At 44.0% G+C, this 18,424-nt stretch overlaps 1 protein-coding gene across 3 annotated transcripts in view; it reads left to right on the top strand.

The window, feature by feature from the left end:
* Positions 1-18,424, top strand: part of LOC147701147 (sialic acid-binding Ig-like lectin 13) — a 506,089-nt gene that overhangs the window by 290,272 nt on the left and 197,393 nt on the right. For all 3 annotated transcript variants that reach the window (XM_086929910.1, XM_086929909.1, XM_086929908.1), the window contains one exon: positions 18,093-18,137. In XM_086929910.1, the coding sequence (XP_086786036.1) occupies positions 18,093-18,137 (45 nt within the window). The remainder of the gene's footprint in view (positions 1-18,092; positions 18,138-18,424) is intronic.

Below are 18,424 nucleotides of genomic sequence, written 5' to 3'. Positions count from 1 at the left end.
CTACTGCATCAGTACCTTACGCCTGCCTCAGGGCATGCGTAAGGGTGGCGCAGTGCCACAGGGATAGGCTTGCTCCATGCATTGCTGGAGTTGCGTCATGCATGTGACACAACTGCAACAATGTTTGACTGTAGCGCTAACAGATACATAGGATTACGGACGTATCTGTCATTAATTGCGACATTGAGTGCTGTGCAGTGAATACAGAGCATCCATGGTGTCTCAAGAAGGGGATAGTGAAAAGTGTTGCAAAACTGTTTTGTTGGAGTAATGCAACACTTTTCATGAATTAGGCCCAGGAATGTGCCTTATTGATTGAGGACATTCCTGCCCTGTAGTTTTGTCGCAGGGCAGCGCGATAACATTCCTTGCAGCCTTGTCCAGCACCAAAACCTTCTGAAATCAGGCCCCATGTGTTTGCACCATTATTAAGACCAGCTATTGTCTGGTCCTCAAAAACTCCGGTTAGAGGCAGTTTTTGAGGTTTTGCACCATGCAAGGAATTCCTTTGTAATTATTGCGAAGTGGGGTTAGCAGCACTTTTTGCACAGGAACGCCTACCTTGCATATCATTTTCGTTAAGTCTCGCAAACAGAAGCGGCGATCTTAAAAATTCATGTTTTCTCGGCAAAAGTGCCACTAACTCTAGTTAGCAGCAATTTGTAAATACAGCAATTAAAAAAAGCTGACGTAACATCAATAAATGTGCACCTTGATGGCGTTAAGTCCTTGTACATATGCCCCATTATGTCCAATGCCACAGGTCTAGTCTAATGATTATGAAACATTGTGACTGTTGGAAATAAGGGCCAGTGCCAACAACTTCAAAGGCTTCTGATCCAGCTAATTAATTGTGAAAAGTTTTTGATAAAGTCAGTAAGACTTTAAGAGTTGTGTGTTATCACATTGTGCTATGCACTATAGACAGCTTTTTGTTACATGTAATCTCACAGATTACCATATTAGGCAAGGGTTTTGGATTTGGCCGCCCAATCTGGCAAACCCTGTGGGTTATCAATGATATGATTCTTCTTGGGCCCTGTTGAGATTGCTTGTACATTATTTTTCAAGTTGTATTTTTCTCCATATTTGTATGGTTGCCAGATTGTGTGCTTGAATAGGCCGGTGTTGGGCAAAGCATAAAGCCAACGTTAATGAGTAAAGGCTTCAACAGTTCATTGGAAAAGGTCATGCCAGATTTCATAGGTTGGTTCTTTTTTTTATGAAATCTTGTGACAAAGCCAGCAGGCTTATCTATGTATTGTGAGAAGCATACATTAAGAAAAATCGGTTTTTAAGGATAAATTGTCATTATACTGTGCTAAAGCCTGTAGGCGATTACCACATTGTATGGAATTTCACAATGATGATTCTTGGTAGGTCATAATGAGATGAGCTGTATATTGTTTTGTCAACTGTAATGTTGTACATATTTATAATTGTATGAGTGTATTCCCAATAGTTGTCAATTTATGGACACTCCAGCAGGATTGCGTTATATATTGTCAAAACCATTGGTAAATGTGTGAGCCCTTATCAATTCACTGGAAAAAAGTTATATCAGATTTCTTATGTGTCATTTGTTTATAATGAAAAGTTATGACAAAGTAAATAGGCCTACCTTATTGATAGAAGAACGTGTCAAAGGCAAAATACTTTTAAAGGTAGATTGCTATTACAAAGGGCTAAAGCATATAGTTAAGTAATGTGTTATATGGAATATACCACTATACTATTGTAGGCAAATATGTTGGTACTGGTGACTTATCTAAACAAACTATAGGGACCAGACAATTTGCGCTCTGGAAATCCCAATTAGATTTTATACTGTTTTGTTAACTGTAGTTAGTACATATTTGTGATTTTTTTATGGTATAATTAATAGCTGTCTTGTGTGAATGCTTATAAACCAACAGTGTTGGTCTCTGATGGTTATGGTGCCAAGCCAATTTGATAGGTTTATGGGCCTTTTTTTTATACTGAAATGTTACGATAACGTCAATAGGCCTGGCATGTTGATTTTAATACATCACACATTAGGTAGGGTCAGAGGCTAAGAGTTTAAAGACCCAACGGGATAAAAAGCCCCACTTTAACTATACAAACAACAATATCTCGGAGTCTAGACACAAAAGAGACCACGAATATCTTACCGAGCCAAGGCTATCTCACAGAATAATGATAAATCCTGAAAAAATAATGCTTCTTCATCTGGGTCTCCTTTGAAAGGGCTACAACTCCACCCTATTAATGGAGGAGTCCAAGGATGTTTTAATACAGATGTGAGCTCATGTATTATAGAGTGTATGGGAAGAGGTGCGGTGCAGTCATGAATGTGAGTTAAAATTGAAGCGTGGTAAGACCACCATTTTATTCCTGTATTTCACGATCCAAATTAAAAACAGTGCAAAAGAAAAGTCTCAACAGATAGCTGTCCCTAATAGTCAAATGGCCAGCATGTTTCGGCACATCTTAGGCAAATCTATACCTTGTGCTTTCATCAGGACCTATCATTAAGATAATCTCCCTTATGGCCAGTTCCTGCAGATCCGCAGGAACTGTTCTACCAAGGATAGTTTCCAGAAACATGCTAAGAACCTTACATCAGAATTGGTAGAAAGAAAATATCCTCCCAAATTAGTACGAAGCTCAGTAAAAAGTGCAAGTTATAACAACAGAGAAGCTCTTTTAGAACCATGTGACCCCAAAGGAACAACATCAAGATTGACTTTTGTCAATAATTTCAGTACAGTGTCTAATGCAGTTAAGAAAACGGTGCGGAGACACTGGAAAATACTCAACATTGAAGTAAACCAGTAAACCAGAACCTCTATTTGCTTTTAAAAGAAGCAGTAATTTACAAGATAAGCTTGTACATACCAGACCCTTAAATCCTAGAGTACAGACAACAGATACCATTGGGGCTTACCAGCGGTGCAGGGTCACTTCCCTTGTGGCTCGTGCAAAGTATGCCCATTAACTAGGAAATCAAAATCAGTGGAGATTGGCACAGAAAGACCGTGGATACAAAAGAGATTTACTAATTGCAATAGCGAAAGGGTGGTATATCTTATAACATGCCCCTGCAAATTAAACTACATAGGGATGACTACTAGTAAAGTCAAGCTCAGAATTATGGAACACATGAGCACCTTGAGATGCAAAAAACAGGCTACACAAATGACAACCCATTACTTGGAACAAAACCATCGACAAGACGATTTTGTCTGGAAGGTCCTAGAACAACCGTACGTCCCTGAACATGTGACTGATATATCTAAATTTCTTTTGCTCAGGGAATAAAAATGGGTTTTCGGACTCAAGAGTGATAAAATAGGTCTGAATGACTCCATTCCCTGGACCATGTTATAAAGCACTTGGTGAGCATTTATTGATTACACATGACATCTGGTATGTTTAAATCGCTATACAGATTTCATCATTGTGCTAATTGTAACCTGACAAATTGCAATTGTATATCAGAAGAGTTCATACCCTTCTAAAGTCATCCATCTATGGGGAACAGTTTTTCACAGTTTTTTAGAGAGCAAATACCATCAAAAGTCACAAATAGGCTGTTTGTAGTAGCTTTTAACTTGGTGCCAACTTATAGACAGTAATTATGGATGATTATCGAGATATTGCCAATTATCTTGCGTGTCGAAGCATAGTTGTGACCGTAATGGTATGTTAGTAAGCTCACACTGTCCTGATTATCCATCTAGGGGGAGCTATTTTGCTAGTGAGTTATTACCATCATAAGGCGCACACAGGTAGCCTGCATTTTCTATTCTTTGAATCTGTTGCCATGTAATAGATAATAATTTTGGCTGATTATTTATTCAATTAATGAGTCGAGTAATTCAGTTTGTGACCACAGATTGAGGTATAGTCCCACAGCGCTCTGCACTCCTTTTGCATTTTGGCTGAGGCTATGCGCTTTGACATTGAGTTTCCCAGTAACATCACGCTCTCGCCCTATGGGAGTACATTTCCTATGAGGCTGAAACGCGATTACAAAAGTCACGTGCTAGCGTAGTGACACACTGGCATTACGGATCAGGAAGTAAGGAGCTAATATATTCACCAGAAGCTCCTGTAGTCAGTACCTCCCCGACGGCTTGGATGACTGTCAGAGGTACCGATGGATAGGTAAGAGCTAGCGACATTGTTAGGAGTGTCAAGCGAGCGGGAGGAGCCATCTGCTTAAACCTCTTTAGTAATTTAAAATTCGCTACGTTGTCCCTTAAGTTAGTTATTGTTGAGATTGCATGATGCTCAAAGCATTTGTTTTCTTTTCAGCATCAGTCGGGCTATCACTGATTGCTTAAACCCCTTTTGCAATTTGAAATTCGCTACGTTGTCCCTCAATCAATCAATCAAGCATTTATATAGGGCACTACTCACCCGAGGGTCTCAAGGCGCTTGGGTAGGGGGGTCCGCTACTGCTCGAACAGCCAGGTCTTGAGTTGCTTCCTGAAGGCGAGGTGGTCTTGGGTCAGGCGGAGGTGGGTCGGGAGGGAGTTCCAAGTCTTGGCGGCCAGGTAGGAGAAGGCCCTTCCTCCTGTGTTGACTCTTTGGATGCGGGGGACGGCGGCGAGGGCATGGCTGGTCGATCGAAGCTGACGTGTGGGAGTGTAGAAGTTGAGGCGGCTGTTGAGGTATCTTGGGCCTTGGTTGTGTAGCTTTGTGTGCGTGAGTGAGGAGACGGAAGGTGATCCTCTTGTTGACCGGGAGCCAGTACAGGTCTCTCAGGTGTCCGGAGATGTGGCTGTGTCGGGGGATGTCGAGGATGAGTCTTGCTGAGGTGTTCTGGATCCGCTGGAGTCTCTTCTGGAGTTTGGCAGTGGTTCCGGCGTAGAGGGAGTTGCCGTAGTCCAGTCGGCTGGTGTCGAGGGCCTGGGTAACCATCTTTCTGGTCTCGGTGGGGATCCACCGGAAGATCTTACGTAGCATGCGCAGGATGTTGAAGCACGACGAGGAGACGGAGTTGACTTGTCTGGTCATGGAGAGGGAGGAGTCCAGGATGAAGCCCAGGTTGTGTGCGTGGTCTGTAGGTTTGGGTGCGCTGCCCAGGGCAGGGGGCCACCAGGAGTCGTCCCAGGCGGAGGGCGAGGAGCCCAGGATGAGGACCTCCGTCTTGTCCGAGTTCAGCTTCAGGCGGCTGTTCATCATCCACTTGGCTACGTCTGTCATCCCTTCGTGTAGGTTGGCTCTGGCGGTGGCGGGGTCGTTGGTGAGGGAGAGGATCAGCTGGGTGTCGTCGGCGTGGGAGATGATGTTGAGGTTGTGTTGGCGTGCGATGGCTGCAAGGGGGCTCATGTAGACATTGAAGAGGGTGGGGCTGAGTGAGGAGCCTTGAGGAACACTGCAGATGACTTTGGTGGCTTCTGATCTGAACGGGGGGAGGCGGACTCTCTGTGTTATTCCGGCGAGGAAGGAGATGATCCATTCTAGTGCCTTCTCCTGGATTCTGACGTTGCAGAGGCGCTGCACTAGGGTGCGGTGGCAGACAGTGTTGAATGCCGCGGAGAGGTCCAGTAGGATGAGGGCCGCTGTTTTCCCGTTGTCGAACAGGGTTCGGATGTCATCAGTGGCGGCGATGAGGGCGGTCTCGGTGCTGTAGTTGGCCTCGAGTTATTTTTAGTGTTGCATGATGTTCATAGCATTTGTTCTCTCTACAGCATCACTCGGGCTATCATTTATGTTAATGTGTTGTCGGACCATTTTGAGAACAGGACTTAACCTTATTATATGTGTTTGTAGCGAACATTGCATTTTGTGCATTTACACCTTTTGAGTTAGAGATACCAATTACATATGAAATGAGGTTTATTGCGTCTAGTGAGTTACCATCACCTCTCTTGGGGGATTTTCATTATTATGTTTGAATTACCGATTGAGTAAAGTTTTTTTGAGAAAACCACTCCAAACAGATTTGGATGCTTAGTAAATTGAGCACCTGCTTATAAGCTATATGGGACTAGCCCATGTCAACAAGAAAGGCTGTTCTTTAGGAATGTGTGTAGTGTTGTATTGGTTCTGCTGCACTATGAATAATAGTTAGTAAATGTAAGGCAAGGCAGAGCACCATAATGTAAATGTTGGATTGCTCTGTTTTTTACTTTTCAGAGCGGTGCCTCCTTTAACCTGAGCAGTTGCCAGGTGGGGTGAGGTATTTTCTCAGTACACTGGAGGTACGAAAAGAGAGAGGAGTGCCCTAAATAAGGGTCAATCGGCTGGCAAATTTGTTGCTACAATGATTATATATATGGGACACGTGTGTTTACATCCAAGGTTGTTTAATCGCCATGCATTCCGTTTGTATTTCCTCGTAGATTTCTCAAGAGATACGAGAATTGTGAACTGTGAGAAACAGGTGACAAGGTTGTATTGTTTCCCAGTGGGGTACATGCATGGATACATTTTAGATGTAATTAATATTATATTCTTTTCACTTTTACAGTAGCAAAACTAATTGATAGGTCCTGATGAAAGCACAAGGTATAGATTTGCCTAGACGTGCTGAAACATGTTGACCATTTGTCTATTAGGGACAGCTATCTGTTGAAACTGTTCTTTTGCACTGTTTTTAATTTGGATCATGACAGACAAGAATAAAATTGTGGTCTTGCCATCTGAAAATGTATTGAATATTTTTTCAGGATTTATTATTATTCTGTGAGATAGCCTTGGCTTGGTAAGATATTTGTGGTACCTTTTGTGTGTAGACTCGGGGATAATGTTGTTTGTACTGTCATGTTGATTGCCAAAAGTATGTGTTAAAGTCAATAGGAATGTATGGGTAGATTGCTTTTGCTCAGTATTAAAGTCCACAGATTGACATTTTATTGCATGGAATCTCACAGATTTCCATAGCTGTCTGGAGCTAGTGTGCTGTTTACCACCTCTGCTAAACCGTGAGGATAGAAGATTTGCACTATCAGAATCCTTGCTAGACTCTCTTAGTAGAGACTGTATGTTACGTTGTCAACTGTAATTTTGTATACAATGACATTTTATGACTGTATGCCTTATGGTTGCATTGTGGGGAAGCTTATGTTCGTACAGTGGCCTCAGTTTGTTGTGGTGAAAACCAAATTATAAGAGACACAGAGCCATAATGACAAAAATCCAATGTATACTTTCCAAGTGATGACTGGTTTAAGTATACATGCAAAACACAGTTGCATATTTACAATCCCATATCACCACCGGAACATCACTTTTACAAGGTTTTACATAGTTTTGTTAAGCCACTTAAGATGGCTTAATGCTTTCTTCTAAATAAGGCACCCTTTCACGCGTCAAAGGGGAGGGTAATGGGTGTTGCAGTGGGCGTTCCACTGCAACACCCATTGATTTTGATGCTTCCTCCTATTTAAACAGGTGACATAAATTGGTAGAAGCGCAAAAAATAAGACCACAGAAAACCTGGTCTTAAAATGGCAAAATGAGGAGAAATGCGTTAGTTTTCCTCATTTTTGCTGTTTACATGTGTGCTGCTTTGTGCTGAAGAAACACATACGTTTTATAGGTTAGTCACGGTCACGCCGACTGGGTGGCAGTGTGGAGGATCCAAGCAGTAGATTAATAGTCATGCTGCTCAACTTGTCTGCGATTCAGTGCCTAACAGTCACTAAAAGAGAGGATCTTTCCCGGTTCCCCAAAGAACATTGCATTGAGACAAAGTCAACCACCTGCGAGAGACAGCTCCCTTGGGCCATGCTTGAGGCACCGTGGGCCATCCACATGCCTTAAGGTTAGTAGGAGGGCCCCAACATTGCTCTGGCAATTCTTTTAAGCAGGAAGGCAGTGATTTAGAGTGACATGCTGTTGTCACTCCGGACAATTCTGCATTCGGAAAATGGAGCACAGTTCCTCTGATGTGGGTACACGGAACACTGGCTCAGTTGATTATCGGGGCACACGCTGCCGTTAACCAGGACTCTGCCGCGTTCAGCAATGAAGTTCAGGCCCTTTGATGTGGTGAACAGGGAGTGCCGTGCATCACTAGCAAGAACTGCCTCTTGTTGAGACTCTGCCACCCACAGGTGGCAGAGTCTGGTAGCTAGGAAGAGATTGGTGAAGTCTTTGATAACCCTAAAACTTAGATAACAGGGGGTAAGACAACAAACCCTTTGGAGAACACTTGATGATAGCACAGTAGAAAGCAGCAGACAACAGGCCAGAACACAATGAGGGAAGCAAAGTGGCAGTCCTTCCTGCAGCACAGCAGTCAGCAAGTAGCAGGTCAACACAGCAAATCAGTTAGCAGAGTGGCAGTCTCAGCCAATGTGCAGATTTAAATCCAACCGTACCTGGTTACGAGTCCCAAATGTATCTGTCTTTACAGGATCAGAGGCCAAGTACTTATACCCAAAAGTGCCTTTGATATATGGGGTGACTTTAGAGGGATCTCTCTGAAGTTCAGGCTATCGGTGGGGGTAATCAGCCCTTTGTGTGTGGACACTACCTATTGAAGTGTAAGTGTCAGCCCCTCCCATTCCTCTCTGCCCCAGAAGACCCATCAGAATGCAGATGAATGCAGATGCGGTTGAGTGTACTGTGTTGTGGCTGTCTAAAAGAAATGCACAAACGTAGCTGCAATCCAGCCGAAGCATTCATTGGAGTCAGGCTGTCAGGCACACAGAGCAGTAAGTGCAGAGAAATGGCCACTTTCTAAAAGGGATACGATACTGTTGGGAGCGCGTTTAAACGCTCCACTCCCAGATGCACAGCGTTTATTGGATACTAGATCCTGCTGCACATTCAACATTTGTTTTTTATTTTAATTAATCCCATTTAGTCCACAATTTTTTGCCAAAAGATTTCCTTGTTATCCTTTAAATTGTCCACGTGTATGGCGTTGTGTATTTTGAATGCTTCCCATATTTAAGTGTGCCCATCCGGACCTCTTCGAAAATACGATCAAAATGCACAGAATCGTTCAAATCAGCATTTCTTTACTGAGCACCCAATGCAATTAGGGCTTGAGTCCAGCCCTTCGTCAGGGGTAACTGTCAGTTGACAATTAAAGAAAGTACACAATTACTGAATCGTTCTCTGTGTAACATTACCAATAATATTCACATAAATCCATGATACATTTTGCTCAAAACATACATCAAAATCAATTGCATTTAAATTCAAACAAACTTACTCCCCTTAATGTAAATGTAATATACTTGTAAAGTGCACAGCTGCCCCAGCAACGGGGCGTCCCGGCGCTGTATAGCGCTGTGGAACCCTTCCTGACTCTCCCTGTGAGATGCCCCTCCTGGGCACCCACAGGGTGAAGCCAGGCATCCCAGTGTTGTTGGGGCCGTTGTGGAGATTAAGCAAGCTATTGCGCAGAGTTGCAGCGTGGGACCCATGATTAGAGTAGGCACCGAGGCGAGAATTATGGAGTCTGCAGACATTGAGCCAAGACCCTGCCACGTCGGGAATTGAACCTTGGTCCCAGGCCTGATCTCGGCTTCAGGGTCTGCCTCTTCTAACCAGTGAGCCACACTCCTCCACATCAATCCATTATCCTTAATCCCCCAAACTATGCAGTGATAAACAATCCCACTCCGAAATCTGACGGCTCCCCATGACCTCCTCTTCCCCCGTCCATCGGATCACGCTCCCAAGTCCACCCAATCAAACCCACACATACTCAACTAGATCACTCAACCTTACCGTATCTCACGAAACAGTCATCTTCAGCTCCATTCACACATGAGTTTCACCTTACTCACATCCTACGCATTCGACCATTCACTTCTAGTTCCCAAACGAATGCCAACCGATACACTAAAAAATGCCCTAATACCTCAACAACTAACCACAAACATACCTGCTCATTCCAAAAACTCTCGTAACGTACGATGTGAGCGTCAAACAGAGATCATCTCCCATATAACAAACCCGCCATTCGCAAAATTACAACAGCATCGGACACTTTACATGCTGTATTATACACTGTTGATTATTGCTAAGTGGGCTGCATTTCGACCCTCTATTAAGTCACTCTGTCCGAAATGTCAACTCTCTGCTGCAGACCTTCAGCACATGTTCATTGATTGCCCTGGGCTTAAATGGTTTTGGAGTGAGGTTTCTAATATTCTTATTTTAATTCTTGGACAAAACCTTCAGCTTACTGTGAAGGAAAAAAATCTTGGAGATCAAATATGATGATGCAAGGTATGCGAGTCTATTAGCTACTATCATTATAGTATGTGCCTGACTATGTATAGCTAGAGCATGGGGGCCTCGCTATTGGCTTAAATTTAATAGGATTTGGGCTAGTCCCCAATGGGATAAATGGTGCACTGTCACTTTATATCTGTTCTTTACTTTTCAAATACCAATCCTAAACAAACATTTGCAAGCAATAGGTCTTGCATTAGCAAAAGTTTGAGCTATTGGCATTGCAAATGATAATTTTTTCATTTTATTTTTTTATCAAAAATTATCCGAGCAGTAGCATAAGTAATAGTTGAAAATCCAGAAAGCAAGGAAAGGGTGCAGTACCACAGGCTGTTACTAGGTTTTCATGTGGAGTTGTAAATGGCCCTCTATAAGCCACATAAGGTTCTGCACCTTTAATCTATACTAATATAATAAAGAGAGAGCCCAAACCTTTGAGGCGGGTAATCTCAGGAACCACAGCACCAATCACAACACCCAATACAGCGTTGGAAAGGGCAGTTGCAGCAGAAGGACATAGACTATGCAGATGCCCACCATATACATTTAAAAGGTAAAAGAACCGTGCCAGAAAAGTAGTCCCTTGTGGGCGTGTCTGCGTTGTGCTGTGGGCTTGTGCTGGGGGCGTGACAAACGCTGGGGGCATGTGGTATGTTCCACCCTTCATGCCATGTCTCATATTGTGTGCTGTGGGTGTGTGCTGGGGGCGTGGGCGTGTGCGGGCGCGGGATTACGGAAAAAAAAGCGAGCGTTGTGCCCAATATTTCATTGTTATTTTCCCAGGTTCTGTACATTCCAGCTCCGGGTGTGCTTGCCCCACGCTCCCAGTGAAGTGCACCTGCTTTACTGTATGGAGGTCAGGCATGGCGCTATTCCCAAGGGCCGGATGGAGCGCAAACAGGGGCCTTTGTGCAGGAAATGTAATCTCGCCTTAACTTCCGGTGACACCTGAAGCGCACACTGGAGATTTTCCACTTCTGTTGCGCACAGGCCTCGCGCCACGCACCACGCACATCCGGACACAAGGCCCGCCTCCACGGAAATAGCAAGAAAGGGACTATCCCTCCCCCGGGAATATGTGATGATATTCCGCAAACCAACATCCCGCATACCATCACTCCGCAATTTTTATAACGCTGGACTATTACTCTACAAAGTCATCATTTCTAAAACTTTTACAACGCATATGACTTTATCACGCATGCCATTATAACGCAAATGCATGTGTGGCAAAGTCATATACATTGTAAAAGTACATTATTAAAACATCAAATATATGTTTGTATATATGTGTATTTATGGCGTTTGAGTGCTGTTCTTGCCTTGGGCAACTTGGGAGCTGACATTTAAAGGCGGTAGTCCAGCCGCCGAACGCGCACCATCCCCGCAAAGAAAAAGAAGGGGACCACGAAGCCCGGTATCTAACCGAGCTACTTTTTGGAGCGCCAGCATAGGATTAAGGACGGGTCCTGAGCGCTGAGGCCCATGCAGGGCTTGTAAATCTTTGTATCTGGCAGGAAATTAGCGCAGCCATCTATGGCGATAGTGGTTTCCGGAACTACATTCCCCACAATGCCCCACAGACTTTAATGAGCAGCCCAATTAAGGGGCATGGAATTAAGCATAAAAACATGGGGGAATTGAAACCGGCAACAAGCGCGCAAACCTTTCCGTCAACAGCCTCTGAGGAAGGAGGGATTTACCTTTGAAACGCGTCAGGCCACAATTGACGGAATCGCTGCTAAATGGAATCGGCAAACGGGACACTGTGCATACCTAAATAAAAGCCTACAGCCGAATGCTGACATTTGAGTGCTGTTCTTGCCTTGGGCAACTTGGGAGCTGATATATATATATATATATATATATATATATATATATATACAATTCTTTATTTAATTAAAACATTTATTCTTTTAAATTGCATTATTTATAATACTTTTATTTATTATTTTATTTTATTACCCTTTACACCCTAAAAACTAACCCACCCTTACTCCTTAAAATACCCCAACACCCTTAAACACTAACCCATCTTAACCCTATAAATATACCCTGTACCCCAAAACCCAAACCTATCCCTAAACCCTAAAAATACCCCTGTACCCCAAAACCCAAACCTAGCCCTGAACCCTTAAAATACCCCTGTACCCCAAAACCCAAACCTACCCCTGAACTCTAAAAATACCCCTATACCCCAAAACCCAAACCTAGCCCTGAACCCTAAAAATACCCCTGTACCCCAAAACCCATACCTATCCCTAAACCCTAAAACTACCCCTGTACCCCATAACCCAAAATTATGACTGAACCCTAAAAATACCCAAACACTCCAAAACATATACCTCAGTACCCCAAAACATATACCCCTATACCCAACATTAAAAAAAACATGTTTTTACCATTCATGCATTTACAACGAATTTGTTGTAAATGTATGCGTGGTAAAAGCATGTAAAATGTAATGCCATGCATTTTCATGGCATTGCGGAGTCATGGTACTTTGGTAATGAAAGTATGCGGAGTTATGGTATGCGGAAAGAAAGTCGCGGAATAATGGGTGTTTAGGTACATTGGTGGATTGGCGGCCCACATCTCCAGCAACATACTCATATTTTTTCACTACCCATTTGAAAAATGCACAGGTCTCTCTCATTGATGGCCAGCACCGACATACACTTTTAGACACACCCCCCGCCACAAGTTCTAGAATTGCGAACTTTAGAGCTGGGGAGCTACGTTCGAAACTCAGCATCAGCTCAACATCCTGTGATTCCAGGCAAATCGCTTTGTCTCCCCGTGCCTACCACAAATGAATGTGTAATGTAAATTCTGCTCATGCCATGTTGTCGAGTTTGCGCAGGGGGCCCCCAAAGTGAAGACCGCATGCCGTTCCGTGGCGGCATCTTTTTTGGCCCATACTAATATGGCTGGCGGTGTCTATTAGACACTGCCAACATATTAATCCTTTTCCGCCGGCTGCAAAGCGACCAGGCGGAAAAGCGGCGGACAGTCTTTCCGTCCGCCACAGTCCCCCCCGCCATACTAATATGGTGGGGGGGGGGATTCAGTTGTAGATGTCCGGCGGATTGCCCCCGCCAGGCCGGCGGTGGCTACCGCCATCCTGGCGGGGGCAATCCGCCCGACATCCTAATGGGCCCCTATGTTCGGCTTGGTTGTTTAAAACAAAGGAAACTGGGAGAGAGGTACTAGAGGAGTGGCGAGGATCGGCTGAAAACACAAGCTGCAAGTGCTTGTGTTCTCAGCCGATCCTTGTTAGTTTGCAAGCCCTCGACCGCTGAAAACACAAGCACTAACTAAAAATAAACACACACCTGCGAGAGAGGAAGCCCAGGCTCGGGCAGCAAAGCCGGACCTGATGTATGTATGTATGTATGATGGGAGCACAGGTGTAACGCCGTCCGGTGCAGGAAGCCGCTTGTGCACCCCTTAAATGTAAATTGAGGCTAGAGAAGGGGCTACCAGGATTGGTCCCCAAGGGCACGCGCGGTTCTCTAATAAGGTGGCGTGCCTGTTAAGGCGAGGTGGGTTAAAAAAGGGACTGGCCGGCAAGCAGGCACAATAACCCCCTCACACAGGAAACCAAAGAATCCCACCCACCCACACGGATGAAGCGGGTGTCACATCCACCAAGATAGAGGGGGAGTGGATAAAACAGAAGGAAGTTAGTCAAAAGGAAAAACACTTAAAAAAAAGGTAAATGGACGGCCCTCACAGTGTCCTTGGGATGCCTCATGGAAGTGGGGCACTGGGGAAGCCAAAGGGCGGTGTTCCGCCATAGAAAGAATAGATGGGATGCTCCTGCAGGACATTTGGGATGCCTCCTGTAAGGGGTACCGAGGAGAAAGTTGCAGGGACTCAGCCTCAGAAGAAATAGAGAAGATGCTCAATGAAGGTCCTTGGGATGCCACACGGCAGGGGCCCCTGGGATTAGGGAGGACCCATGAAAGGGCATAGGACGAGTGGGATGGCACTTGCAGCCCGGGCAGACCGACACCCTCCAAGTTGGTAGCAAGTTGAAGCCTAGACCCATGAATTAGAGGCCCAAACAAGGGGAGTCGCACCACTCCCGGGAAAATTGAGGAGAATGGGGCCATACTGCACGAGAGATGAAAAAATAGAAATGGATAGCACGAACAGTGAATAAGGAACCGCTGCTATGTCCAAAAATGAAATGTTATCAATCATGTAAATTTAGTGAAAACATGTAAAGTGAATAAACTGCGACCTTTTAAGGCACCAAAAGCAAGTTGCAGTGGTGATTTAAGTAAAAGAGAATGCAGTGTTGGTTGGTAGTGGGCATGAGGGTGAGAGGTCGATCTGCCACCTGGAGGGGTTTAAAGTGGCAATAACGGGTCTGGGGCAGTTGCAGGAGTACTTTGTGCATCCGGAGTAGATGCAGCACCATGTGTCCTGCAGAGGCGGGGTCGGAGTAAGGGAGGGGATTGTTTGGCCAATATGGGGAAAAAAATAAAAGGCAAACACCAGGAAGCAGACATGCTGCACTAAGATAGGAAAACAAAGTTCGGCAGCTGAAACCAGAAGAAGTAGTACATGCATTAAAGCAGCAGAAGTGGATGGCAAGACAATCAGTTACGGGCAAAAAGGAAAAATAAAAAAACAGAAGAGTTAAAAGATCTTTTAACATGCCTGGGGCAGTGATTCCTAAGTCACAATTTTCTTTTGTGTTTCAGTCGTGCACCTGAAACTGTATTTGAAGTCTGTGGAGACTGGTAATTACCGGCGTCACGTGATAAAAGAGTGTGACAAACAAGGAGAGCAGGCTGTATACAGAAAAAACATATGGGGGGAGTAGGCTGCACACCTATTTCATCCAATTAGTCCACCTCTTCATTGTTAGATATGCGCGCTCAATGGTTACATGCCCAGCTCCTAAGACATGTGTAACATTGAATCACTGAAGCAGTGCCCCAAACCATGGCACTGTCGCTTGTGCAGTTGCAAACATTTTTACTTTTTCATCCAATTTAATCCTATTATATTCCATTATTTCGAGTCTTTAGTCATTTTTAAATCTGATAAATCCACGAGCAAGAAAATGACAATTTACCACTATTTCTCATATCCTTGATGGGCCATCCGAACCTCTTCATTCAAAAATACGCACTGAAGGCATGTTTCATCTTTAAGCAGTTTATTACAACCCAATGCATTTCGGGCCTCCAGTGGCCCTTCGTCAGGGGTAACTGTAAAAGTTAATTAAACAAATATTAACATACAATGCGCTACTAAATAACCAAATCACTTTTTTACATATCAGGTTAAATTCATTTACAGTAACCACCATACAATCAAATGTGCATTCTGCGCTTTTCCCATGAGTGCATACAATTATTCCATACTGAACGATTGCCTAAATCTTATTAACATTCCTAACAATCACGTAGTTACGTGTGGGCTCATATACCCTTAATGTAACTTCCCTCCTCCCTTGTCCTCGGTCTAATCACAAGTATTCAGGCTATCACGCACCTTCCGTAATGAGGTCTCCAACAATAACACTGTTACCCCCATGCGACAGTGCCATGGTTTGGGGCACTGATTCAGTGATTCAATGTATACAGAAAAACACATTCAGCACTAGTCCAAATAACACAATATATAAATAAAGTCTGTGCTTTTTTTTAAAAAGGACCCTGCAGCTATCATACCCAGCATGTTGCTTTTCCTTACCCGACTTTCTTTTACTGCTGTTTTGCGTGCTTCTCTGTCTGTGTCACTCTGTCCAGGTGTAATTCTTTTTGTTCTTTTCTGTGACCTCGCGGCGAGGTCATCTGTGCCAGTGTGATTAATTGTAATATTTCATCTGGCTCGGGCGGTACGGGAGAAGTTCCAGCATTGTTAATGGTACGTGATTTCGCTCAGGTGACAAAGTGGGGAAGCAGGGGGTGCAGGGGGTGCCAGGCCGGCGGGGGCAATCCGCCCACCATCCCTGTTGAAAACCCCCCCACCATATTATTATGGCTCGGGGGTCCGCAGCGGACAGAAAGACCGTCTGCTGCATTTCCGCCCCGGTCGACTTGCGACCGGGCGGAAAAGGCTGCAATATGGTGGCGCTGTTTTTGACACCGCCAGCCATATTACAATGTGCATTTAGAAAGCCATGGAAAGGCATTCGGAGTCTGCGAAGGGGGCCTGTTGCGGGCCCCCAAGGACTCCGGGGGTAGGGGGTGCACATGGGGGGTACCTATGGAACCCTCCCAGCAGTTCCATGCACTGCATGGCAGGTACCGCAAGGTGTCTGCCATGTTGTGCATGGAAGTGCTCAACATGCCTCCCTAACATTGTGGCGGGCAGTGCACCGCCTGCCACAATGTTAGGGATGGAGAATGCGCCCACCACTGTGGTGGGCGCATCCTAATAGCACCCATGGGACCCCCGCCCCTATGGCGGGTGGTCCATTTTTCCGACGAGATGGCAGGCGGACAAAGTCCGCCCGTCATCCTAATGGGGCCTTAAGTCTCGTACAGCATGTGATAACATAAACACACAGGCCCCGAACGAAAAATCAAGTTAAACGCCTTGATAAAATAAAATTCTTTCTATAGCAGAGAGTAGAGAGAATTGGCAGTAGAAAAATAGTTCTTCCAAACAACACATTTGGCGTGAAAGCGTACGGAAACTGTACGCAGTCGGTGCTCCTCAGCCTTCTACGGAAGTGAGATATCTGCTGCAGGAACCATTTAAGAGGCAGGAAGGACAATCAACACTGGAGTTGGTGTATGGTAAGTAGGAGGTGGGAAAAACCTGGTTTTCGTGCTAACAATAGGTAGCACATGCGCACTGATGCTCTACCTAAAAATTGAAAATTGTCATTATTTCCTGTACTTTAGTAGCTGGTCTATACCGCCATACCTGGTTTATCTCTTTTTCTCCAGCTATGATAGAGGCATCAAAGGGTTAAAACTATGTGAAGTTAATATTTCCTACATCAATATATAATTAATGTACAATCTATGTCTTACTCATTCTTTCTTTTTGTCCGTCTTTTTCTTCGTTGATTGTACTGTACTGTGTTATATTTATGGCTCCAAAAAAAAGTAAAAGAAAAAAATGGTGCTGAATTCTGGATTACACTTCTCATTTTATTGCATATAAATACAAGTAATTTTGCGGTAATTACACCACTTACCCACACCCCTACTTAAAGGTTGCTCTTCCCCTGACAGGAAACTACAGAGATTTACCTCAATATACTGCTGGTACAAGTGCACATAAATTGAGCAGTGACTGTCCAGGGAATACATTCTCGCTCTGGCTGATGGTTATTGAAGTGTTCCTCGTTAACTCTGTTGCTTTGATGGACGGTCAGCATTCTGTTAACCAGTTCTATCTCGGTCAAGAGTGCAGGGTCCACTGCAAGCCATTTTTGCCTCTGGGTTAAACACTATTTATGTGGGTCAGACTGAGGAATTATGCTTTGATAAAATCATGAGCAATGTCACTTTACTGCTGATGTTCTACATTTGCGCACAATACATGAAACTCTCTAGACACTATTTTTACTGGCAGTTCTACATAATATTGTTTAACACTTGCCAATGTTTATTTGAATGCAAGGAATTAAGCATCGTATGCAGTGACTAGTGTGATTTCCCACCTCAATTACAAAGCTGTGCAGAAGCAGATGTTTAACTTGTGAAGTTAGTCTTTTTCAAAGCATATCTGTTTTGCAAAAGCACTGTAAGCTGTCTTTTGGTGAGAGCTCTACAAGGCCCTCTATTGTCACATATCTCTCCAGCTCCTCGATACTTTTAAATGATGATCTGAGAATTCAGCAAACGTGAAGAAAACAAAATAATAAACTATTTTGGTACAATGTAATTACAAGGCCGTGCTCTGTTTTTGTGTTACAGATCCTCCCAGGACCCCCAAAATAAATGCTAAGGATGTCACACCAGGTATGAATCTAAACGTTGTGTGATAGACAATCTTAACTCGCCTGCCTGTACATTACTGTGAGGGTATAACAAATGTTTACCATACTGTCAAATTCCAACTGCAGTCTGTTTTTGGCTATAGTATTCTGAGCTCTGACATCCAGAGTTTTTATTTATTAGAGTAGAGACAGCGTCGTAATAATTGGAAAGGTATAATCTGTACTAGAGCCGTGGTTTAATATTTAAAATATAGCCTTTAAAAGTATACATTTTTGGCACTTGTGAGTGTTTATTTATGGAGCAAAGAG

Source organism: Lissotriton vulgaris, chromosome 7, assembly GCF_964263255.1.
Source record: "Lissotriton vulgaris chromosome 7, aLisVul1.2, whole genome shotgun sequence".
Lineage (NCBI taxonomy): Eukaryota > Metazoa > Chordata > Amphibia > Caudata > Salamandridae > Lissotriton > Lissotriton vulgaris.
Note: the sequence above shows the minus strand (reverse complement) of the source record. Positions and strands in the feature narration are given on the sequence as shown.